The sequence below is a fragment of the Wyeomyia smithii genome, chromosome 1 (genome assembly GCF_029784165.1).
Source record: "Wyeomyia smithii strain HCP4-BCI-WySm-NY-G18 chromosome 1, ASM2978416v1, whole genome shotgun sequence".
NCBI lineage: Eukaryota > Metazoa > Arthropoda > Insecta > Diptera > Culicidae > Wyeomyia > Wyeomyia smithii.
This window is the reverse complement of record NC_073694.1, coordinates 118,520,929-118,546,788: the sequence shown is the minus strand read 5'-3', so window position 1 is coordinate 118,546,788 and position 25,860 is coordinate 118,520,929. Positions and strand designations below refer to the sequence as shown.

Below are 25,860 nucleotides of genomic sequence, written 5' to 3'. Positions count from 1 at the left end.
CTCCTCCTCTCAAATCTTGGCAATAACCCAGTGTAGCGCCTTAGCCAGTGATTCACCACCGTGTTTTAACAGCTCGCTGGGGAGTTGGTCAGCTCCAGCAGCTTTTTTCTATCCTGGAGGACAGGGACTGGAATTCCGTTGTCATTTGCGCGTACACCGAGATCTACTACCACTCCGTCGTCGTCCTCTGCTACATCGCCATTAAGGTGCTCATCGTAGTACTACTTCCACCTTTCAATCACCTCACATTTGTCCGTGAGAAGGTTGCCGTGCAGGTCCCTGCACATGTCGGCTTGTGGCATATCTCAGCTCTGTTTAGAATCCCACGCTGACAACAGGCGTTGATCAGCCGCTCCTAACATGGAGATCAGACGCTGTTTTGAGCCGCACCAGTTTGACGAAGCATTTCCTCTACCGCCGAGATATGGTTACCGCGCCAACGATCGCGTCGCACCTTCTCACTTAGCTATTGTCGGATGACAACATTGCCCAGGCAGCGCCAACCAGTTGTGTCCGTGTTTTAATTGGCAGTCTATTATATCATATGACTCGTGGAGGCGTAAGATAGGAACTTGTGAGGACCGGAACCAAGTTTGACGCTCCTTCCAAGTTTTCCACGTATTGAATCGAAATAACCAATTCCAAGTTGTCCACGTTTGGCACCATTGCTTTAAGGAGGATTAGGACAACGCTTCAGGTATTCTTGTCCAAAATAATAAACTTACTATCAGAACCTTCCGTCAAGTTTCTAACATTTCTGCCTATTGCTATTTTCCCGAATGTAAATATTTAGAGTAAATAACAGAGTTTTGATAGAAATTTGATAGAAATGATTAAAGAAAACAGATTTTTGCGCTCAATGCGTAAATTATCGTCACGTCAAAACGAGAATAGTACCTACACATTTCGACAACCAATAGGCGCGTTGAGTGAAAGCAAAATGGAATGAGTATGAAAGATATCACCAAGTGAGAAACACTTTGACACATTGTTTGAGAATAAGATGCTTCAGTTTGGTAAGTTTGCATCGCGAGCGAAAAAAGGCTCACAAAAAGAATTAAGAAAGCAATGGATCACGGAAAATGGTGTTCAGAAGGAGAGGGGGTTAGACTCATCTCCACATTCATATATATTGTCGAGAATGTATTTTACCACGATTCTTTTTAGCTTGGGAAGAGTTTTGTTCCCTAGGACACATTAGGCACGTCCAAACATGTTTCTGGTACCGATACATCTCGGTATTCATATACGATCGAGCGCTACATGCATTTCCTCCCGATACTTTTCATACTCGTGTATAGGTATATTGCGGCGCAAAAAATCAGTTTTCAGAATTGAAGCGAAACTCATTGAGGTGCTTTAAAATTTCAAAATTATTTCAGAATAAGCCAAATGAAGTGATCCAAATACGATGGCCACAACCAAAAAAAATGCAGATACTGGAGAAAGGGTGGCTAATATTTTTATAAAGCAAGAAGAGTCAGATTTTACTATCCAGCTTTTTTTTGTAAGATTTGGACCACTGCGACCATTGTTTTGATCTTTTGTGGTATGCCTCTTCTTTAATCTAGATACTTGTAGCAGACATATCACTATTGATAGGAGTGATCGTCTTTGTCATATCGCACCCTTTCTCCCAATTTGGCACTAAATTTCGTATGAAATGTATTACCTCATTAAGATTTGCAGATCAGACCTTGATAGGCTCCATAGTTCCTTTTCCAAAGGCTTTTATTCTGCGCTGTATTAATGCACTGCATTGGCAGAGCAAATGTTTTGAAAATGTTCACATTCGAACCCGCAGAGGCGACAAATCCCCTCATCTGACTAACCAATTTGTTTTAGGTGATGCTCATTTGGACAATGTCCGGTGAACAGACCTGTTATTTTGCTTAATTCCTTTTTATTTAAACTAAGCAGTTGCTGGCTTTTTTCACGTTTGGTGTTATAAAGCGTTTCGACTGGCGCAGCCCTTCAGAGCATATCCAATTCTCTTTTTTTTCTCCATATTCAGAGCATATCCAATTCTCTTGTATTGTCCGAAGTTCCCAGGTTTTCAATTCTGCTTTCAAGGCGCTTGATGACACCTCAGAGAACAGTGCTGGGTCAATAAAAACGGTTCATGACCCCTGTCTAGCTAACGTATCGGCTTTTTCATTGCCTTCCACTCCGCAGTGACCAGGAACCCAGAATAACTTGACTTGGTTCCTTTCTGCCAATTGTTTTAGTAAAAGGATGCACTCCCATACTAGCTTAGAGGTACATGTAAAGGCTTTCAATGCGTTTAGTGCTGCTTGGCTATCGGAGAAAATGCATATATTGGCATGCTTATACTCTCAGCCAAACAGATTTGTGCACATTCAAAAATCGCAAATATTTCAGCCTGAAACACTGTAGGCCAACGACCCATTGGTATCGAAATACTTATTCCTGGCCCATTTATACCCGCTCCTGTTGAATTGTTCATTTTTCAGATGTCTGTGTAGAAGACGACAGAGCCTTGTCGAATATTCGGGCCTCCTTGTTCCCAAATTTCCCGTTCGGTCACTATAATTTTAAAAGGTGTTTCGAAGTTTGGTTTAGTTTCCATTCAATCTTCGTTCCCTAGTATTAGTTTGCTCAGCTGAAAATTTTTAAGGATTGCTAGCTGGCCTCTCCGTTCTCCTTCAGATACTTCTTTGAGGCGTGTTAGTTTCAGTGCACTTTTTCCGCCTCTAATTGTACTACCTGATGGAGTTGTAACATATGCAGAATTGCATCTAAGGCTTTCGATGGAGCACTATGCATTGCTCCAGTAATTGCGTTACATATCAGACTTTGCAACCTGCCAAGCTTATTCTGCGTTGATCTTTCTTCGGTTTTAGGCTACCACACTAGCGAGGCAGAGGTGATTCTTGGTCTTATTATTGCCTGGTACAACCAATAGATCATACATGGCCTTAATCCCCATTTCCTGCCTATGGCCTTGCTACACGCCCAAAGGGCACTTGTAGCTTTACCAATGACTTATTCAACATGTGCATTCCAGCTGAGTTTCTGATCCAAAGCCACTCCAAGGTGTTTGGTCTCAATGGAAAGCATTAGTGTGGTCTCATCCAATTTCAGGCTATCTATGTTATACCTTCTTTTCCGAGTGAATGAAATAATGGTTGTTTTTGAAGGGTTAATGGTCAGCCCCTCTCGTCTACACCATTCTAAAGTGCAGTTCAGAGCTAACTGCATTCTTTCCGATACTACACTGTCAATTTTTTCCCTCACAAGAATTACTACATCGTCGGCGAAGCCGACTACTTCGAGATCTTGTTCAGTAAGGTTTCTAAGCAGCTGTTCTACAACCAGTGACCACAGCAAAGGCGATAAAACTCCACCTTGCGGCATCCCTTTGTTGTTTTTCTTGTGAGAGTGGTATTTCCCAACACTTCAGTTATTTCACGACTGTTCAGCATTGTTTAAATCCATTTTCAATTATATGTATCGAATCCATGACATCTTACTGCTGTGAGCATTGAGTGATGGGATACATTATCAAAAGCTCCCTCTATGTCTAAAAATGTAGCAAGTGCGATTTCTTTTGCTTCTATAGATTTCTTTATTTTTGTAGTCAGCATGTGTAACGCATCCACTGTTGACATGTTGCTTCGGTATGCAAATTGATACTTGCTTAGTGAGAGGTTTTGATGTAAGTTGATTTGATGTGGTAATCAATGAGTTTTTTCCATAATTTTCAACATAATGGATGTTAGACTAATTGGTCTGAAGGCTTTTGGAAGTGTTCTGTCACGCTTCTCAGCCTTCGGTATAAAAATCACTCTCATTTTTCTCCAATTAGTGGGTATATAATCAAGTGTTAGACTAGCCCTAAATAACTCGCTTATAAATGGAATTATTGCCCTTTTACACCGTTGAAGCATTATTGGTAATAATCCATCCAGTCCCGGGGACTTATAGGGCTGAAAGGAGTTAATTGCCCATTCCACTCTCGATTCAGTGAAGATATCGCAGGTTATATTATGTGCATTTGTGTTAGCGATAGTCGAACCAGCAGATAACGCATTTGAATCCTGAATGTCTTCTTTTTGAATAGATCGTGTTCCTGGGAGATGTTTCTCCATCATAACATTGAGTGTTTCAAGAGAATCAGCAGTAAAAGTACCGTCATCCTCCTTTAATCTGCCCACGCCATTCGTTTGATCTTTGGACAGGGCTTCGTGTACTCTTGCAGCTGCAGGGGTGCTTTCAGTTCGTTCACTTATCAATCTCCATCCCCTCCTGCGTGATTTCCTGATTTCTTTATTGTATTTCGTAAGGAACTCTCTGTAAGCATCCCAGTTTGAGGTTAGCTTGGCTCTGCTGAACAACCTTCTAGTTACCTTCCTTAGTTTTTCTAGATTTTTGTTCCACCAAGGCGCGTTTTTGCTTGATACGCGCGTTCGGATTGGACAGTTTTCGTTATAAAGGGATATTATTTTATTTGTAAATACCTGCGATGATTCCTCCAGACCTTGTATTGTCTGTATTCGGCCTTCAAAGCTTTTCCAGCTTTTTACGCACCATAAGGCTATAATGTGTGTTCGTAATTTGCGAACCTCTCGCTCTCTGCTTACGTCCGTTTCGCGATTTCTGGAGTTTTGGCAACAATTATGTCGCTAGATTTATTGTTTTCGTTGCGAAATACATGAAGAGTCAGTCTGACGTAAGCAGAGTTGCGCGTTAAAAGGTGGATAGGTGAAGTTTTGAGTTTTGATATTTGAAAAGCATTGGCCTCAAAACGATTTGATACATTAATCGCTGTACCAAAAATGTTATGAACATACCGCATAGAACTGCACTTAGGTGAATTCCAGTCCTGTTTATAGATATAACATGGGAATGTTAATACTTGACTGGAATTATCCATACTTATTTAACGTAGGCCGGGAATCAGCTAGTTTGTTTATACAGCGTTTGCTGTACATTAGTTTGTCGTTTGCCACATCTGCTAGTTATTCTTGACTTATTATTTGTTAAAGTGGACTGACGAATAGTTTGGCAAGTTATTATTATTCTTTAATAAATCAATCATCAGGAGACGATTATAAAATTTCTTCTTAGTAGACACGATATAACCAAAGTAGTACTTGAGTTTTACTTAGTCCTGCTCGATGTCATTGAATTGGTGTGCCATAAAGGATTTTTAGTTTTCCTAACCAATAATTAATAACTGACTACACCATATTTCTATGATCGAGATTTTTCAGATATATATGAGAAAACAACTTGTAAACACTCTTTTTTTTCAGGGTGATATATTCTCTGGATTGAATGATGGGATACTAAGTCGGGCCGAAGCGTTAGCGGCAGTGGATATAGGAAAACATCAAGGCAGTCATGCTCACACACAGATGTCATCTCAGTTGAAACATGATGTCATGTATCATCATAGCATGGGAGCGCCACCGCAACGGCCATTACAGGTGTGCATTTAAAAAAGTTATTTTTCTTGTTGATATAACAGATTAATTTCACCCAAAATAGTCGCAATCTTACGCGTCATCTTAGCTTTGGATTAAACATTTTAAGAACCTTTAACGTGAATCGGGACAAAATCCAAGAATCCTCCTGCATACCACAGCATTTCGGGAATGTCTTATAAAATATCGTTAATTATTCGACTAACGTTATTATCAAACTGCTTAACCAGCACCAGAGTACCTAGTTTGAACAATTTGTATATTTGGTTTAACCGTAAAACCTTCAAAATGATTTTATCTTTAAACTGCTTTATCTATCTCTATTTGATTTTCCACAAATACCAGCTCATACTAGTCGCGGAACCACTCAAACTAACTATGTATACTTTTCTTTGTACATTGATGAACATTGTTATCGTAGCTAATTTTCGCGAAAAATCCGTCGAAATGGGATTAAACTTGCCTCTAAAGTGCGGCGCGTCGCGAAATCACGATTCTTGCTCTTTTCTATTTTTGACTCAATTGCGTGTATCGAATCGGGCGCCCGTGATGTCAGCACTGTCAGCAGCAAGCTGCGCGAGCAGGAAAAAATGTAAAAATGTTTGAATTTTAATTTTGAGATAATTATTGTAACTAAAGAGTTGTTTCAGTGGCAGTGTATTTGGTTACGTTTACATTCAAGGCCTGCATCAGAACATCGGAATTAGTTTACTGCAAAATTGAGAAAATTAACGCCAGAGAAGGTATTTCGAGTTTGCCGCTCGCCCAGATGCCGAAGGTGGTTTCCAGACTAACAGAAAGTCATTTGGACACAGTTCATCGCATAAAAAAGTCTTTACAGGTTGGTCCTAAGTAACAAAATCCGGAAAGTGGAGGTCCGCGGTTTGCACGTCAAATTGGTCTGCAAAACGATTCCTCGCAGCGCGCTACGTTTCATCTGGAAACTTGCCGAAAAAACCAGCATTCCTGTTAAATCGATGCAAGCAAACATTATTCAAGACTTTGCGCATTTTCCAGAGCAGAAAGAAACACCTAGACACGGAATAAAGCGGGGATGCGTCCTAGGGGCCCGGGCCCCACTTTTTGAGGGCCTCCACAAAGTAAGAGAAACTAAACTTTTCTCAAGCAAAAACGAATTTCAATAGTTTTTTCATCCCCAATAATAAATCTCGCTTTCTAAGCAGTTCAGAGTCTAGAGTATATTTCCTTCTTTACAATTTGATTTTGAACAACAAATTTGCAAAATTTATGCTTAAATAAAATTGCATTACGTATTTTTTGAGCCTACGCAACGAACGTAACGAACGTCGTCTTTTCCGATGATAAAACTGATTAAAAATAGGTTGCAAGGTTGTCAAATTTGGCATTGTAAAGTATAAGCAATAAGTTTTCACCGAAAAAACCTCATAAAAAGATGTTCTAAAAATTCCCGACAAATTTTTGTTAACCCTTTAACGGGCCGAGGCTAAAAAAAAGTGATTAAATTTTATTGTTTATTTCTGATCACTGATCATAGCTCGTAATTATGAAGCAGAAAAAAACGAAAGTTGTTGGTGGCAATATAGTTGCCACTGCCTTATGAAGGGTTAAGTTATCAAAGGTTTCGAATATAAACATAATTTTGGGAACCCCCCCCCCCCCTCCCCACCAATCGTGAATTCGGCTCTGAACACACCAATTCATTATGGAGCGGATGAAGGATCAATGAATGACTTTTAAGAAGAAATTGCTCTTTTGTTGAAGAATGAAAAATAATAATCTTGTTCTCCGACGAAAATATATTCAGCATCGATGCTATATCTTAAGCCGCACAGACCGGTTCATTTCACTGAAGAAATTTGTATATCCATTCCGGGAAAGTGACATATCATTCCCAAATCAAACAAGCGGCGGTTTCCACGATATATGGCTTGATGGTGTTCAACGGTTCGAAAATACCGCGGTATTTTCAAACCCTTGAACACCATCAAACGGTTGATGCTGGCGTTAAAATAACTACTGTAGTATACATCGTTATTTCTAAAAATCCAAGTGCTTCTCTGGGTGAAAGCCAACTTCTCTTTGGATCAATACGTTGTTCTATAACAGGATTGAGCACCATGTCACGGGTCATATCGGACCCAACAATGGCTGATGGATGGTCTAAAGATTTGTGGCTCTCTAGAACCCCGGTACGTAACCCGTTGGATTAATAAATTTGGGCGCCATCGGTAGTGCTTTTCTTCGCCAAGTTTGCTACAGCAATCTTATGCAGGAACCTGCCCAAGAAGTGTTTTTCATGGACAGGTTCCCACATAAGATTGCTGCAGCAAACCTGGCGAAGAAAAGCACTGCCGATGCCGTTCGCTACCCTATGTTATAGCAAAGCAAAGCCTTGGTGCTACATTCCGATTCGGAACTCGACATTATGTTTTTTATTTTTGATTTGACTGAAACTTTGCATAGATGTTTCTATAGGCAAAAGATGTCATTTTGTGCTCTTGGTTTAGTTTTTTAGAACACGACTCATTTTTGAAAAGCTACTTGAAATGCTATTTCGGGGAGGTATTGATGTTTACAAATATTTTCGGAGCCAAAACGGTTTGTTGACAAATGACAATTTTAAACAACGGTGAAATGACACGCGTTCCGAAACCTCCAGCACGCCTAAGTGCTTTGGATCTATCCCTCTGTTCGATGTCGTTACGGTTGGATTGAACATGGAAGGTAATCGTTGATCCTCACGGTAGCGACCATTTGCCTATTCTAATTTCAGTTACTAACGGGTCAACTCGCACGCGACCAATTGATATTCTATATGACCTCACACGCAATATCGATTGGAAGTTATACGAGGAAATAGTCTCAGAAGCTGTCGAGTCGATTCAACATCATCCACCACTTGAAGAATACAACCTCCTCGCGGTTTGATTCTCGACGCCGCGTTGTAAGCGCAAACGAAGATATATCCTGGCGTAACTATCAAAGATCGGCCTCCCACCTCGTGGTGCTCCAGTGTCTACACTAAAAGATCCGACGCGTTTTTGGCCTTTTAGAAGAAAGGTATACCTGACGACTATATACGGTATTCGGAGCTTGATACCAAGTATGAAAGCTTGGCTAAAGCAAAGAAACGCGGATATTGACGCCGATTTGTAAACGAGAGGTCGAGGGAGACATCGATAAGCACTCTTTGGAACACAGCCAGAAGAATGCGTAATCACGTAACGATCAACGAAAGCTAGGAGTCCCAGGAAGAGTTGCCAGGAAAGTATATCCAGACTCTGTTTCTGAGCAAAACATTGTTCACGTTGCGTCTCCTGGCCACGACGCAATAGAATCACCTTTTACGATGTCAGAGTTTAAATAGAATCAAATTTAACAAGAGGCGTTTATTGAACTTGTTTAATAAGTTCCTGGAGCAAAACATTGTACCGCAGGATTGTAGGCAAGTGGAGGTGATCGCCATCCAAAAACCGGTTTTCTGGTCACAACTCTTATAGGCCGATTGCAATGCTCTCCTGTATCCGGAAAATGATGAAAAAAATGATACTCCGTCGTTTAGACCACTGGGTCGAATCAAATGGTCTGCTATCAGATACTCAATTTGGTTTCCGCCGTGCCAAAGGGCAAATGGTTGTCTTGCGTTGCTTTCAACAGATATTCAGCTGACGTATGCTCGCAAAGAACAAATGACGTCTGCGTTCTTGGACGTTACCGGGGCTTTTGATTCCGTTTTCATTGACACTCTTTCCGGTAAACTTCACCGACAAGGATTTTCTCCAATTTTGAACAATTTTTTGCTCGCAAAGCACATGCATTTTACGCATGGTGATTTGGCAACTTTTCGCATTAGCTACATGGGTCTTCCCCAGGGCCCTTGTTTAAGCCCCTGTTAAGTTTTTATGTGAATGCTATCGTCAAATGTCTGGCAAATTTATGCACGATAAGACAACTTGCAGACGACAGCGTGGTCTCTGTTACAGGAGCCAAAGCTGCCGATTTGCAAGAACCATTGCAAGATACCTTGGATAATTTGTCTGCTTGGGCTTTACAGATAGGTATCGAATTCTCTCCGAAGAAGACTGAGATAGTAGTTTTTTCTAGGAAGCATGAACCTGCTCAGCTCCAGCCACAATTAATGGGTAAAACGATTTTCCAGGTTTTGGTACACAAGTATCTTGGTGTCTGGTACGACTCTAAAGGCACCTGGGGTTGTCACATTAGGTATCTGATGAAAAAGTACCAACAAAGAGCGAACTTTCTTCGTACAATAACCGGATCATGGTGGGGAGCCTACCCAAGGGACCTTGTAAGGCTTTACCGATATTGTCTGTTATTGAGTACTGGTGTTTCTGCTTCCGCTCCGCAGCAAATACACATTTGATGAGACTGAAGCGAAAACAATATCGTTGTTTGCGTATCGCCTTAGGCTGCATGCAATCGACCCATACGATGAGTTTGGAGGTCTTAGCTGGAGCTCTACCATTAAAAACAGCTTGTGGAGCCTGTTTTCTCGTATTCTATCAAATGTGAGGTCTTGAACCGTCCAGTGAAAAAATAAACACTCCTTACTAACACGCAGAGAATCCTGAGTAAGAATCCCCAGGATACCGATTAACACGGTGACGGAATCGTGAAAGGAATCGCAATCACGATCCGGAGGATTCCTACTCACGATTCTTATTCAGGAATCCTAGACCCATATACATGGCATTCCTGAGGATTCTTTTTAAGGAATCCTTTTCAAGGATGCTCACGAATCCAATGTAAGGAATCCTAGAGAATCTATGCGAATCGTATGTGTTCGTCCGGGACGTCCTTTATTGTACCTGATTGCAATACCTTTCAATGTGTTGCCTTACTTGTTCGTTTGGCTCGGATTTTGACATGTTCGTTTGGCTCACAACATTCTCTCCGCATATCTCTCCCTCTGAGTATTGCTAGTGAAAACAATCGTGTAAACACGAACCATGCCATATTAAATCGTCTGCTAATTTCTACAGATTACATAATCAACTATTATTTTGACGTTTGAAACTGCAACCTAAAAAGTCTCCCTAAAGATATTAACACGTTATTGAAAAAGAACACACAAATGAAGATGAAGGTGGAAGTGAAGAAAAAGCAGAATGCGACAAGAAAAAGCAAAGTAATAAAGTCAATTCAAAGAAAATGAGTCATAAGTGATACGAAAACGAAAAATGATATGAAACTTATTTTTCAATTGCATTTTTTTATTTTTACATTAACTAATATTTTTATTTCTTTTTTCTTGCATATGTAAGTCATTCAAAAATCAAGTTTATTTTCTATAGACTTTGAAAGCGATGTAAAATTTATACATAAATAAGCATGAGCTAGGGAATTCCTAGGTGCCAGCTGCTTTGATCAAAATATGTGGCCTCAATATCATTTAAATTCGATGTTGTACTATGTGAACGTTCCCGACGTTACTCGGGATTAAAGTTTTCGAAATTAAGAGTCATTTCTACCAGTTAACTATTTTTTTGGCTCAAATATTGCGTCAAATTTCACATATGAGCCGTTGCGGAACAGAGTGGTCCATTTTTTTCGAGAATGAGTTTTCTTTCGAAACAGAATGGCATTTTTGTTTCGTAGCTGGGTAGTCTTTGAACATAAGTCAGTATATACTATCATATTTTTTATAGAAGAATAATTTTTTCTTAAAATTCTAATTCAAACATTTTTTAAAATATTTGTATTCTGATGATTTTAAATGATGCAGAGAGTCATTTTGAATCAAAAAGCTCTTGGTAGTTAACATTCGAAAGGCATAGGTTTTCGAGTTATTTTTAATTTAAGCTCGAAAAATTATTAATGTTTAGGAAAATACACGTTTTTCTTAATTTGTCCGTGGTTCTCCAGCAAAAACCATACGTTCATTGATATGTTTGATCAAAAATATACAATTCATTTCTTGACAACAAAACGATTGGATGAATAACTCAGGCGCTGTATCTTAGCCCATCTACACGTACCCCCTTGCCGAATGTAATGTAATATAGAGACGTTTGTGGAAACCAATTGATGAATTTGTATCTTATTTTTGTGAAAAGTTGGAAAAGTTGATAACCCACGATTACATAAAAACTCAACAGTCGATTTACATGAGAGAAGCAAAAAATAATTTGAAAGATGGTGAAGTAGTGTGTGATTTCTCAGAAAACTATTCATTTGTTCTTCAAGATGCCGTTCAAAGTAATTATTGGAATAATAGTTAAGCCACCGTTCATCCCGTCGTTGTTTACTATTCAGAATCCGGAACACTTAAGAATATCAGCTTCATCATATAATCGGAAGTACTCCATCATGATACTGTTGCGCTTTAGGTGTTAATTGCCAAATTAATGAGTTTTTTGAAAACAAAAATACAGTCGAAAAAAGCGATATTTATGTCTGATGGAGCTGCCTCACAATACAAAAATAGAAAATACTTTGCAAGTCTTTGCAAGTTCAAAACAAAATATAAAGTCGATGCAGAGTGGCATTTTTTGCGACTTCTCATGGTAAAGGCCCATGCGATGCAATTGGTGGCACATTAAAACAAATGGCAAGAAAGGCATATTGAGCTAAAGAACATGAACATCCCATTACAAGCGCAAAAGAATTGAATTGATGATTGGGCTAATCAGAAAAGTAATGAAAATTCATCAAAAATGTCATTTAGTTGGGTATCATATGGTGAATATGAACAAGAAGTAACAGAATGGAGCAATATTTTCAAAAAATCTAAAATAATAGCTGGCACACAAAGATATCACTCTTTTGTTCCGATTTCAGAAAATAAGATACAAAGGAAGCTGTTTTCAAAAGATGACGAATCATTTACTTATGATGTTTACAAAATATAAGGTGAAACTAGTGTAAAGTATCTATGTCATAAAAACCTAAATTAATCCACCTAGCGGTCAGACCTAGCCTTTCTCATTCAAATTTTTATTTGTAAAAATCGATTTACATGAATGCTTCAATCCAATAAATGTATATTCACTCTTTAGGTTCTAAAATATTGATGTTGTAATCAATACCTATAAAATAAAAAGCAGTCCGGTCTGTCTGTCTGTCTGTCTGATCCATATAGGCTTGAAAACTACTGAACAGATCGACGTGAAAACTTGTATGTAGAGGTGCCGAAAAAGGTTCCTATGATAGTTTGAGACCCCTCCCTCTTCTGGAAGGGAGGGGTCTTATACAAATGAAACATAAATTTCTGCACAACTCAAGAACAAACCAAGCAAACAAAACCGAATTTGGCATGTGGATGTTTTAAGGGGTAACAAATATGTCCGTAATAGTTGGACGCCCCTCCCTTTTCTGGAAGAGAGGGGTTCCATATAAATGAAACACAATGTTTTAGGAGGGGTGCCATACAAAAACACAAATTTCCGCACATATAGAGAGCTAACTAACTAAATGGAACCAAATTTGGCAGGTGAATGTTTTTATAGGTAACAAATATGTGCATAATGGTTTGACACCCCTCCCTCTTCTATAAGCGAGAGGTCCCATACAAATGAAAAACAAATTTCGCACAGCTCAAGAACCAATCAAGAAAATACAACCAAATTTGGTAGGTGAATGTTTTTAGAGGTAACAAATATGTCCTTAATCGACCTCAGGCAACATTTTGGATTGCACAATGGTCCAGAAACCAAATTTGGGGGGAAATTTGGGTCTAGAGCTCTATAGCAACATTTTAGGGAAAAACTTTCTTCTACAAAGTTGTTACATATAATAAAACGCTTATTGAAAAATTATTAAAAATTTTTTTTTATCTTTGTAGATAGAAGAAAAATTTGTTCTACAATGTTATAGCTCCATTAATTTTAAGTAACTTTGTAAAAAAAAGTTTTTCTCTATCTTTGAAAACAACTGATTTCTATTGAAAAAACACATTTTGCGCTCTAACTTTTTTATTTCAAGTTTCATCTCAAAACTGTCTTTGAACGACTTTTAGAGCTTTTTGAGAGAAACAAGTTGAAATGCTGACATTATAAATATCTCAATTTTACTCAAAGTCATTAATATTTTTCATCAAAAAATATGCGTTTTTCATTTGTAAGTCATTCTTTTTGGGGCAAACGTAAAAAATATCTCTTGGTCTCATTTTGAAGGGCATATTTGAATCTATAAAAAGAGGAATTTTTAGGAACATGTTATTTTTTAAATTAGAGTAAATTCAATTTAAAAACAAGATAAAAATTTCAATAATTTTATACATTATGCATATAAAAACACCCAGATACATTTTCTTGTATTTTTTCTTATAACTAGGATTAATTACCTTTAATTTGATCCAATAAAATTGAAAATCGATCAACTGGTTCAAAAGTTATGATTTTTTTTTTAATTAAATACATCGAACACAGTTCTTTTTCATGGTCACCCTATTTCGAAATTGGTCACGCAAAGTGCTTCAATTGTGCTCAAAATCGCAGGGATGGATTTATGTTGAAAATAATCAAACCCGTATTGTTTCGTTGGGTTGTTAGGGGGACTATCTCCGAAATAGGATAACCATAAAAAACGGCCATATTCGAAGTATTTCATTTAAAAAAAAATCATAACTTTTGAACCAGTTGATCGATTTTAAATCTTTTTGGATCAAATTAAAGGTAATAAATCCTAGTTATAAGAAAAAATACCAGAAAATAAATCTGGGTGTTTTTATATGCATAATGTGTAAAATTATTGAAATTTTTATCTTGTTTTTAAATTGAATTTACTCTAATTTAAAAAATAACATGTTCTTAAAAATTCCTCTCTTTATAGATTCAAATATGCCCTTCAAAATGAGACCAAGAGATATTTTTTATGTTTGCTCCAAAAAAAATGACATACAAATGAAAAATGCATATATTTTGATGAAAATATTAATGACTTTGAGTAAAAATAAGTATTTATGATGTCAGCATTGCAAATTGTTTCTATTAAAAAGCTCTAAAAGTCGTTCAAAGACAGTTTTGAGATGAAACTTGAAATAAAAAAGCTCTAACTTTGTGTTTGTGTTTTTTCAATATAAATCGGTTGTTTTCAAAAATAGAGAAAAACTTTTTTTTACAAAGTTACTTAAAATTAATGGAGCTATAACATTGTAGAACAAATTTTTCTTCTATCTACAAAGATAAAAAAGTTAGATACTTGATTGCATCGTAAATGTTGGTCACCCTAATTTTTGATAATTTTTCAATAAGCGCTTTGTCATATGTAACAACTTTAGAGAAGAAAGTTTTTCTCTAAAATGGTGGTATAGAGCACTAGACCCAAATTTCCCCCTAAATTTGGTTTCTGGACCATTGTGGATTGTAAGATGGCAACTTCCGGTTTCTGGAAAACAGCCAAAAATGGCCGACTTCCACCCAATATAATAATATCCGGATCTAGAATGATACACAGGAGCTAAAATCGACCACAGATAGCGTTTTGAATTCTAAGATGGCGACTTCCGGTTTCTGGAAACAGCTGACAACTGACCGAATACCACCCAATATGAGTTTTTCTTTAACCAGTATGACGTTCAAAATCCAGAAATTGTCTCCGAATGCCATTATGAAATCCAGAATGGCGACTTCCGGTTTCGGAAAAACAGCGGCATACGACCAAATACCACCCAATATGGGTATTTCTGGAATCATAAAGATGCACTGGAGCCACAAATCGACTTCAGACAACATTTTGAATTGTTCGATGGCAATTTCCGGTTTCTGGAAAACAGCCTAAAATGGACGATTTCCATTATATATGAGTATCTCCGAACCAAAAAGATGCACAGACACTAAAAATTGATCATAGACACAATCTTGAATTTTAAGACCATTCAATATGAGTGTTTTCGGAACCAGAATTACGCCCAGATGACAGAAATTGTTTTCATAGGTAATTTTAAAGACTAAAATGACGACTTTCGGTTTCTGAAAAACAGCCCAAAGTGACCAAATACCATCCAATATGGTATCTCCGGAGCCCGAATGTTGCAAGAAGCTGGAAATCAGTGATGGCATGAACTCATGCACAGTTGAACTGAGTAACACTTTTCCAGATTTGAATCCAACTTGAAACTGCTTCCTCTCGATAGTTTGAGTTTTTTTTTTGCATCGCACACTCTGATCGATTGAGTTTAAATGCGTGCAATGCATGCAGTGCACGATGTATCCAACGTTGCAGGTGATGATGTGACGCGATGAGTTTTGTTTTTAGATCGAATTTATGCTTTCAAAGGGCAATGCAACAAACTGTTGCAGCAGACGCGGAGGAGATTTCATCGCAATTCGATTTTTATGCAATTGTTGTAATGCAGGATTCAAACTCAAATCTAACTTAAGTGTAATGCACTGTTAGTAGGGTTTTACGTGCAAACCGAAAATAAATGTGCAAGCAAGTTTTAAAACTTACTTGGATACGAGCGCAAAGTCACACTGCCTACTCTGCTGGAAATTGACCTCAGACACCATTATGAATTGTAGGATGGCAACTTCTGGTTTCTTGAAAACAGCCAAAAATGGCCGATTTCCGTCTAACATGAGTATCTCCGGATCTAGAATGATACACAGCAGCTGAAATCGACCACAGACCCCATTTTGGATTCTAGGTTGGCGACTTCCGGTTCCTGGGAAACAGCCGAAAATGATCGAATAACACCCAATATGGGTGTTTCTTCAACCAGAATGATGCTCAGAGGCTAGAAGTTATCTTAAATACCATTTTTAAATCCAAGATGGCGACTTCCGGTTTGTGGAAAACAGCCTAAAATAACTAAATACCATCCAATATGAATATCTTCGGAATCAGAATGATGCAATGAGCTAACAATTGACCTCAGGCACCATTTTGAATTGCTAAATGACAACTTCTAAGAAACAGTCGAAAATGACCGAATAATACTCAATACGGATATTTCCGTAATCGAGATGATGCATAGAAACCAAGCATTGACCATGGACACCATCTTGAATTTAAAGATGACCACTTTTAGGTTTTGGAAAAAACCTAAATAAATAAATACCTCCTAATATCGGAATTTCCGGTGTCAGATTGATGCCATAAAATCTGCTGATTCGATTATAATCAAATAAAATGGGAATCTATAGAGCAGCAAAACTTTGAAACCACGTGTTCAATCATAATTCATCAGTTAACCCTTAACTAGCCCGCTCATCTGATATAAATATTGATCAAATCGGTTGTGTAGTTTCCGAGATAACGAAGTTTCGTGATTTTCACATTTCGGTACATTACAGACGAAGTTACAGTTCGATTACAGTGAAATTTAATAGGGTGTTATGAGGCAGCTAGAATTTTCATTTGACACTAATTTCGTGGAAATCGGGTCAGCCATCTCTGAGAAAAGTGAGTGAGTCCAAGTAGTCTTCGGAATATGTTCCCTTCCATAGCTGGATTTCACAGTTTTAAACATAACAGGCAAAGTAATAGTGCGATTGCAAAACAAATCAATAGGGTGTTATGGGGTAACTAGACCTTCCATTTGACACTGATTTTATGAGAATCGGTCCTGCCATCTCTGAGAAACATGAGTGAGAATCAACAGTCTTCAGAACACGTTTCTTTTTATAACTTTTGAACCACATGTCCAATCTTTATAAAATTCAAAAGTTGAGGGTTTCTAAGGGAGCCCGTTCATTTGAAATCGATTTTGTTCAAATCGGTTGCGTAGTTTTTGAGATAATGATGTTTCATGATTTTTACATTTTGATTCATAATCTCTGAACTAAAAATCCGATTTTAACGGAATTCAATAGGATCTTATGGGACAACAAGACCTTCCATTTGCAATTAATTTTATGTAAATCGGTACAGCCATCTCTGAGAAAAGTGAGTGAGAATAAAAATCTGCACATACACATACACACACACATACAGAAACGGCTGAGCTCGTCGAGTGATATATGCCATTCGGCCCTTTGGAGCACTTTTATACTTTCGGTTTTGCAAGTGATTGCTATACCTTTCTGGGAGAAAGGCAAAAATATGTTCCTAAGATAATAAAACTCGGGAATAAATATTTGATTCTTTTATATATTATATATATATATATATATATATATATATATATATATATATATATATATATATATATATATATATATATATATATATATATATATATATATATATATATATATATATATATATATATATATATATATATATATATATATATATATATATATATATATATAAAATATATAAAAATATATAAAAGAATCAAATATTTATTCCCGAGTTTTATTATCTTAGGGACGTATTTTTGCCTTTCTCCTAGAAAGGTATAGCAATCACTTGCAAAACCGAAAGTATAAAAGTGCTCCAAAGGGCCGAATGGCATATATCACTCGACGAGCTCAGCATTTTCTGTATGTGTGTGTGTGTGTGTATGTGTATGTGCAGATTTTTATTCTCACTCACTTTTCTCAGAGATGGCTGTACCGATTTACATAAAATTAATTGCAAATGGAAGGTCTTGTTGTCCCATAAGATCCTATTGAATTTCGTTAAAATCGGATATTTAGTTCAGAGATAATGTATCAAAATGTAAAAATCATGAAACATAATTATCTCAAAAACTACACAACCGATTTGAACAAAATTGATTTCAAATGAACGGGCTCCCTTAGAAACCCTCAACTTTTGAATTTTATAAAGATTGGACATGTGGTTCAAAAGTTATGAAAAGAAACGTGTTCTGAAGACTGTTGATTCTCACTCATGTTTCTCAGAGATGGCAGGACCGATTCTCATAAAATCAGTGTCAAATGGAAGGTCTAGCTACCCCATAACACCCTATTGATTTGTTTTGCAATCGCACTATTACTTTGCCTGTTATGTTTAAAACTGTGAAATCCAGCTATGGAAGGGAACATATTCCGAAGACTACTTGGACTCACTCACTTTTCTCAGAGATGGCTGACCCGATTTCCACGAAATTAGTGTCAAATGAAAATTCTAGCTGCCTCATAACACCCTATTAAATTTCACTGTAATCGAACTGTAACTTCGTCTGTAATGTACCGAAATGTGAAAATCACGAAACTTCGTTATCTCGGAAACTACACAACCGATTTGATCAATATTAATATCAGATGAGCGGGCTAGTTAAGGGTTAACTGATGAATTATGATTGAACACGTAGTTTCAAAGTTTTGCTGCCCTATAGATTCCCATTTTATTTGATTATAATCGAATCAGCAGATTTTCTGGCATCAATCTGACACCGGAAATTCGGATATTAGGAGGTATTTATTTATTTAGTTTTTTTCCAAAACCTAAAAGTGGTCATCTTTAAATTCAAGATGGTGTCCATGGTCAATGTTTGGTTTCTATGCATCATCTCGATTACGGAAATATCCGTATTGAGTATTATTCGGTCATTTTCGACTGTTTCTTAGAAGTTGTCATTTAGCAATTCAAAATGGTGCCTGAGGTCAATTGTTAGCTCATTGCATCATTCTGATTCCGAAGATATTCATATTGGATGGTATTTAGTTATTTTAGGCTGTTTTCCACAAACCGGAAGTCGCCATCTTGGATTTAAAAATGGTATTTAAGATAACTTCTAGCCTCTGAGCATCATTCTGGTTGAAGAAACACCCATATTGGGTGTTATTCGATCATTTTCGGCTGTTTCCCAGGAACCGGAAGTCGCCAACCTAGAATCCAAAATGGGGTCTGTGGTCGATTTCAGCTGCTGTGTATCATTCTAGATCCGGAGATACTCATGTTAGACGGATATCGGCCATTTTTGGCTGTTTTCAAGAAACCAGAAGTTGCCATCCTACAATTCATAATGGTGTCTGAGGTCAATTTCCAGCAGAGTAGGCAGTGTGACTTTGCGCTCGTATCCAAGTAAGTTTTAAAACTTGCTTGCACATTTATTTTCGGTTTGCACGTAAAACCCTACTAACAGTGCATTACACTTAAGTTAGATTTGAGTTTGAATCCTGCATTACAACAATTGCATAAAAATCGAATTGCGATGAAATCTCCTCCGCGTCTGCTGCAACAGTTTGTTGCATTGCCCTTTGAAAGCATAAATTCGATCTAAAAACAAAACTCATCGCGTCACATCATCGCCTGCAACGTTGGATACATCGTGCACTGCATGCATTGCACGCATTTAAACTCAATCGATCAGAGTGTGCGATGCAAAAAAAAACTCAAACTATCGAGAGGAAGCAGTTTCAAGTTGGATTCAAATCTGTAAAAGTGTTACTCAGTTCAACTGTGCATGAGTTCATGCCATCACTGATTTCCAGCTTCTTGCAACATTCGGGCTCCGGAGATACCATATTGGATGGTATTTGGTCACTTTGGGCTGTTTTTCAGAAACCGAAAGTCGTCATTTTAGTCTTTAAAATTACCTATGAAAACAATTTCTGTCATCTGGGCGTAATTCTGGTTCCGAAAACACTCATATTGAATGGTATTTGGTCATTTCCGGCTGTTTGCCAGACACCGGAAGTCACCATCTTAAAATTCAAGATTGTGTCTATGATCAATTTTTAGTGTCTGTGCATCTTTTTGGTTCGGAGATACTCATATATAATGGAAATCGTCCATTTTAGGCTGTTTTCCAGAAACCGGAAATTGCCATCGAACAATTCAAAATGTTGTCTGAAGTCGATTTGTGGCTCCAGTGCATCTTTATGATTCCAGAAATACCCATATTGGGTGGTATTTGGTCGTATGCCGCTGTTTTTCCGAAACCGGAAGTCGCCATTCTGGATTTCATAATGGCATTCGGAGACAATTTCTGGATTTTGAACGTCATACTGGTTAAAGAAAAACTCATATTGGGTGGTATTCGGTCAGTTGTCAGCTGTTTCCAGAAACCGGAAGTCGCCATCTTAGAATTCAAAACGCTATCTGTGGTCGATTTTAGCTCCTGTGTATCATTATAGATCCGGATATTATTATATTGGGTGGAAGTCGGCCATTTTTGGCTGTTTTCCAGAAACCGGAAGTTGCCATCTTACAATCCACAATGGTCCAGAAACCAAATTTAGGGGGAAATTTGGGTCTAGTGCTCTATACCACCATTTTAGAGAAAAACTTTTTTCTCTAAAGTTGTTACATATGACAAAGCGCTTATTGAAAAATTATCAAAAATTAGGGTGACCAACATTTACGATGCAATCAAGTATCTAACTTTTTTATCTTTGTAGATAGAAGAAAAATTTGTTCTACAATGTTATAGCTCCATTAATTTTAAGTAACTTTGTAAAAAAAAGTTTTTCTCTATTTTTGAAAACAACCGATTTATATTGAAAAAACACAAACACAAAGTTAGAGCTTTTTTATTTCAAGTTTCATCTCAAAACTGTCTTTGAACGACTTTTAGAGCTTTTTAAGAGAAACAATTTGCAATGCTGACATCATAAATACTTGATTTTACTCAAAGTCATTAATATTTTCATCAAAATATTTGCATTTTTCATTTGTATGTCATTTTTTTTGGAGCAAACATAAAAAATATCTCTTGGTCTAATTTTGAAGGGCATATTTAAATCTATAAAAAGAGGAATTTTTAAGAACATGTTATTTTTTAAATTAGAGTAAATTCAATTTAAAACAAGATAAAAATTTCAATAATTTTATACATTATGCATATAAAAACACCCAGATTTATTTTCTGGTATTTTTTCTTATAACTAGGATTAATTACCTTTAATTTGATCCAAAAAGATTTAAAATCGATCAACTGGTTCAAAAGTTATGATTTTTTTTAAATGAAATACAAATATATATATATATATATATATATATATATATATATATATATATATATATATATATATATATATATATATATATATATATATATATATATATATATATATATATATATATATATATATATATATATATATACATTGCATGTTACTTTTCACAAGTAATATGCTACATGTTACGTGAGCTGAAACGCGCCAAATGATCTGTAAATACGCGAAAATTTTAGCGACCATTTTTGATTTGAATGGAACTTTGCACACGTATTTCGCTTAGGAAACTGAGCATTTTTCACAGATGGAGAGATTTTTTACACTAATGAGTTATATTCTAAAAGGGCGTATGCCTTTATATATAATAGGGGGAATAGGGCCACCCCTCTTTTATGCGAAACTACACATTTTTAATACAATATGGTATGTGGACCTCTTCCTTAGTTACTACAGTATCTCTTTATGTAGAACAAAAGTGATTTGTCTGTTTGAAATATGAAAATATTTTTAAAAAATCGACTTGGTTCCCGGATGTTGGAAAAATTATTATTATTGCGCACTACAAAATAAGCTTCTACGGTCGTTTAAATGACTCAATCAAGTACATCAATATGACGAATGGGTTGTACCCCAAAGTTCACCATCATTGAAGTTTTGATTTTAAACTATAATTAGTATCAAAATCTCATGTTAACATTAACTAATTCGATAGGGGCGAAATGGTCACCTGTAGGTGGGGTGAAATGAGCACACCTTGTCACATAAACTTACCTGAAATTTATCTCAGTAGACTTGTAAGTTTGTCTGTTTCTTGTCTGTTTCCATAGTCAGTGTTCGTTTACAGTGATAGTGCGAACATATATTAGAAAATCTTTGAGACCGAATCGGTCAGAAAAAGGGACTGCAGGCAGAATTGGTCACCATAAGGCGCGACGGGACATTCACAAAACAAGGCGCCAAGTATTACGGCATCCCGCGACAAACGTTGACCCATTAGTTGTACTTCTACACGGTTTCAAGATATATATATATATATATATATATATATATATATATATATATATATATATATATATATATATATATATATATATATATATATATATATATATATATATATATATATATATATATATATATATATATATATATATATATATATATATATATATATATATATATATATATATACATATATATATATATATATATATATATATATATATATATATATATATATATATATATATATATATATATATATATATTTATATATATATATATATATATATATATATATATATATATATATATATATATATATATATATATATATATATATATATATATATATATATATATATATATATATATAAGCCTCAACAACACTGATATAAAAATGAAAACCGGAACATTTTGTGACGAATAGGGTACTACCGACTAAATTATTTCTTTGTGTCTATTGTCACCCCTCCAAATAAAATGTAAATGCAAGGGGCGCGAATTTGATGATTCCCACCGATAAACAGAGCAATTTTTTTCTTCCGTTACTGCACGCTCGATTTGCTCACTTCTGTGTATTCAACAGGGAAATAATTTTTGATGTTTCATTTACGTTCGACAGACACTTGTTTAACGGTGAGCACACTTATAAAAACTTACGTAACCTTCGTTATTAGCATACGATGAATCTCTTGAGTGTTGCCACGTGAACAGCACGCGACATTTGGTGTGAGTCGATTTTTCCAAAGAGATATCCTATATCTATTGATATTTATTGTACCTGCAACACGCTGCACGTTGTTCGAATACAAAATCAATTATAATAATCAACAAACCTAAAACCTGACGAGATAATATCGTTAGTTGCTTTAAACATTTTACGGTTTATTTGATCATCGGCATTCGGGATGTCACGTGCAAAAATTTGACATTATAATGGAGAGCATATCTTTTTTGTACTCGTTCGGGGAATAAGAGAGAGTTTAATTTCTATTAATTGAATCAGCATGCTTCGAAGGAAATCTTACACTTGTTCGTGTAGTAAGATATTGGTCTATCAAACTACTCGACTTATATTTGAGTATTGGCTTTAGCCAGCATTGTTAATGAGATATTTCTACCTGCCTTACAATTTGCCTGTACACTAAAGGCCCAAATACACCTCAACTTCTGAGTTGCATCCAGTCTTATCTAACAAATCGCAAACAAATAGTGCGCTTTCAAAACCCATTTCAGTCACCTGAGGGGTGCCCCAGAGTTCGGATTCGGGTTCAATTCTTTTCATATTGTATGTAAATGACATTTCCTTCGTACTTGAAAAATAAACATATTAATCTACGCAGACGATATGAAGCTCTTCATGGAAATCAGCAACTCTAGCGACGCAGAAGAATTCCATAAAAAAGTCAACTTATTCTACACTTGGTGCAATAAAAGCCTACTCCAACTCCATGTCAAGAGATGTAACGCAATAACATTTAGTCGATAAATTTAAATACCACTTATTGTAACATCTCTAGGAAATCAAACTGTACAACGATGCAAGATTGTTAGTTACTCAGGGGTAATCCTAGACATTGGTGTTAACCTTTACAGAACACTATAACTCCATCATAAGTGTAGCAATTAGTATGCTGGGCTTTATTGAGCGGTTCAGCCACAATTCTCAAGACCCGTACTATTGTATATATGTAATATATTAGACCTATTGTAGAATATTGTAATCTCATATGGAATCCTTATGCTGCCGCACACGAAGAACGTCTAGAATTAGTCCAAAAACAATTCCAATTTAAAAACTGTCTGAAATACACTAGAAATAATGCTTAGCACGTAAGAAGAACATTGTAAAACAACTGTAATGAAATATTGTATGTAGTTTACATTTTCTTGACGAAATAAATAAATAAACAAACACGGCGTAATGACGCCTTCTACTGGTGACTCGAGTTTAGACCGAGAAGTATGTTGTTTATTTTTTGGGACTGACAATTTTCATCAGGGAGTCGTTGTCACGCCGTGTGTGTATTCGGGCTTTAACAGTTGACAGTTGAAGTCTGTGGTGATTTCCCTTTTTTATACTGTATGAGAAAATTTCGGGTCTGTGAAATTTTGAAATTTTTGACTATATGGATATGTCAAAACAAGATTACAAATCTCATTTAAAGTAAATTTTCTGCAAAATATGCTACATATTTGATTACTGATTTTACCAGTGAAATCTATCTGGATGTCGAAAAGCGGTAAGCGGTAACACATTCAAAAAAAAAACAATGTTCTTGATCTTGAGAAAATTCTACAGATATAAGAGTTTTTTGTAACAATACCTAGTATTAATCAAAAAATATTTTACTTACTCAAAACTTCGAAAATACTTGTTTTAAATATCATTTTTATTGACATAAACGGTGTTTCTAAAAACCGTTATTATCAAGATACAATGGGATAGATAAAATCTGTTCCTTCAGGACCTCGATGCAGAAATGCGTCCCGCGAAATGTCCCGTGCTCATCTAAAATGTCCCACGTGCCTTTAAAATGTCCCGTGGTTTCAATAAAATTGTATCACCAGATTTCACATATCTTTACTGGGACAAAGTGCCTCTTCGATAAGTATCAATCTACTTATTAATACTCTCTTACTCTATTTTGGAATCAATATTATTGTATTCCAAAATTTGGAAAGTTTTAACCGCGTTGTTTTAACCAGGAACTAATACTGCAACCAGTGGTGTGTACAATTCCGCAGAATCGCTGAACAATAGTTAGCGGATTAGCGATTTAATTAATTTTTCAGCTAGCTTCAACTGCTAGCGTCGTCAAAATTTTTTCGTCTTTTAAACGCCAATCGTTAATTTGCTAAATTTGCAAAGTAGCGACAGAAAAACTATTCACAAAAACTGTATGTTGTCTATGCGTACATAAGTTGCTTCAAGCGATAAAAATGCTTTACTGCGAAAGTTATTTCTAGAACGTATGTTTCATTCAAAGAACATAAAATTGTCTTAATTGTGTGTCCCGCATTGGAGCTTCAACTATCTGGTCACTCAAGTTTAAGGGTTTTCTTTAGTGATTACAACATAACATGAAATGAATATTTGACCGCTGGATTATATAAGTTTTACTGAGATGAAGAGGCTGGCTTTTTGTTATGCAAAAAGACCATTTCACGAGGCGTTTCTGAACTCAATTCATGAATTATACTTTGACAAAAAGCTCGGAACCGCTGACATAACGCACTTTAAAGCAACATCATCATAAGCAGGTTCCGTGACACCAGTCAGTTCATGAAATGGAACATTTCTTATAGGTAAGCAGAAATCTGAGAGGCTAAAACCAATTAGTGGTCAGGTTTGTATAAATTTCCTAAGAATATCGGTCATTTTAACATAAAACGGACTACACTCAGAAATGCTATCAATATATTTTTTTTTAATTTACCAAAGATGAAGAACATTATAACGAACAAACTGGCGTTCACCGTTTTGATGATACATATTTTTTGATAATAACGGTCTATGGGAGCACCGTGATTCAGTTATTAATATTTGTACTAAATAAAATAAAAAATGTAATGCATTCTACTTGCTTCCAAACAAGACAAAAAAACATGTGGCAAGTAAGTAAAGGAAAAAATCTGATGCATATTTTATTCGTGAAGAGTATCCT

General features: G+C 36.1%; 1 protein-coding gene across 9 annotated transcripts in view; it reads left to right on the top strand.

Annotated features, from left to right (window-relative positions):
* The window catches only part of LOC129720069 (inhibitory POU protein), a 368,998-nt gene that overhangs the window by 90,169 nt on the left and 252,969 nt on the right, over nucleotides 1-25,860 (top strand). For all 9 annotated transcript variants that reach the window (XM_055671506.1, XM_055671497.1, XM_055671485.1 and 6 more), the window contains exon 2: nucleotides 5,280-5,453. In XM_055671506.1, the coding sequence (XP_055527481.1) occupies nucleotides 5,280-5,453 (174 nt within the window). The remainder of the gene's footprint in view (nucleotides 1-5,279; nucleotides 5,454-25,860) is intronic.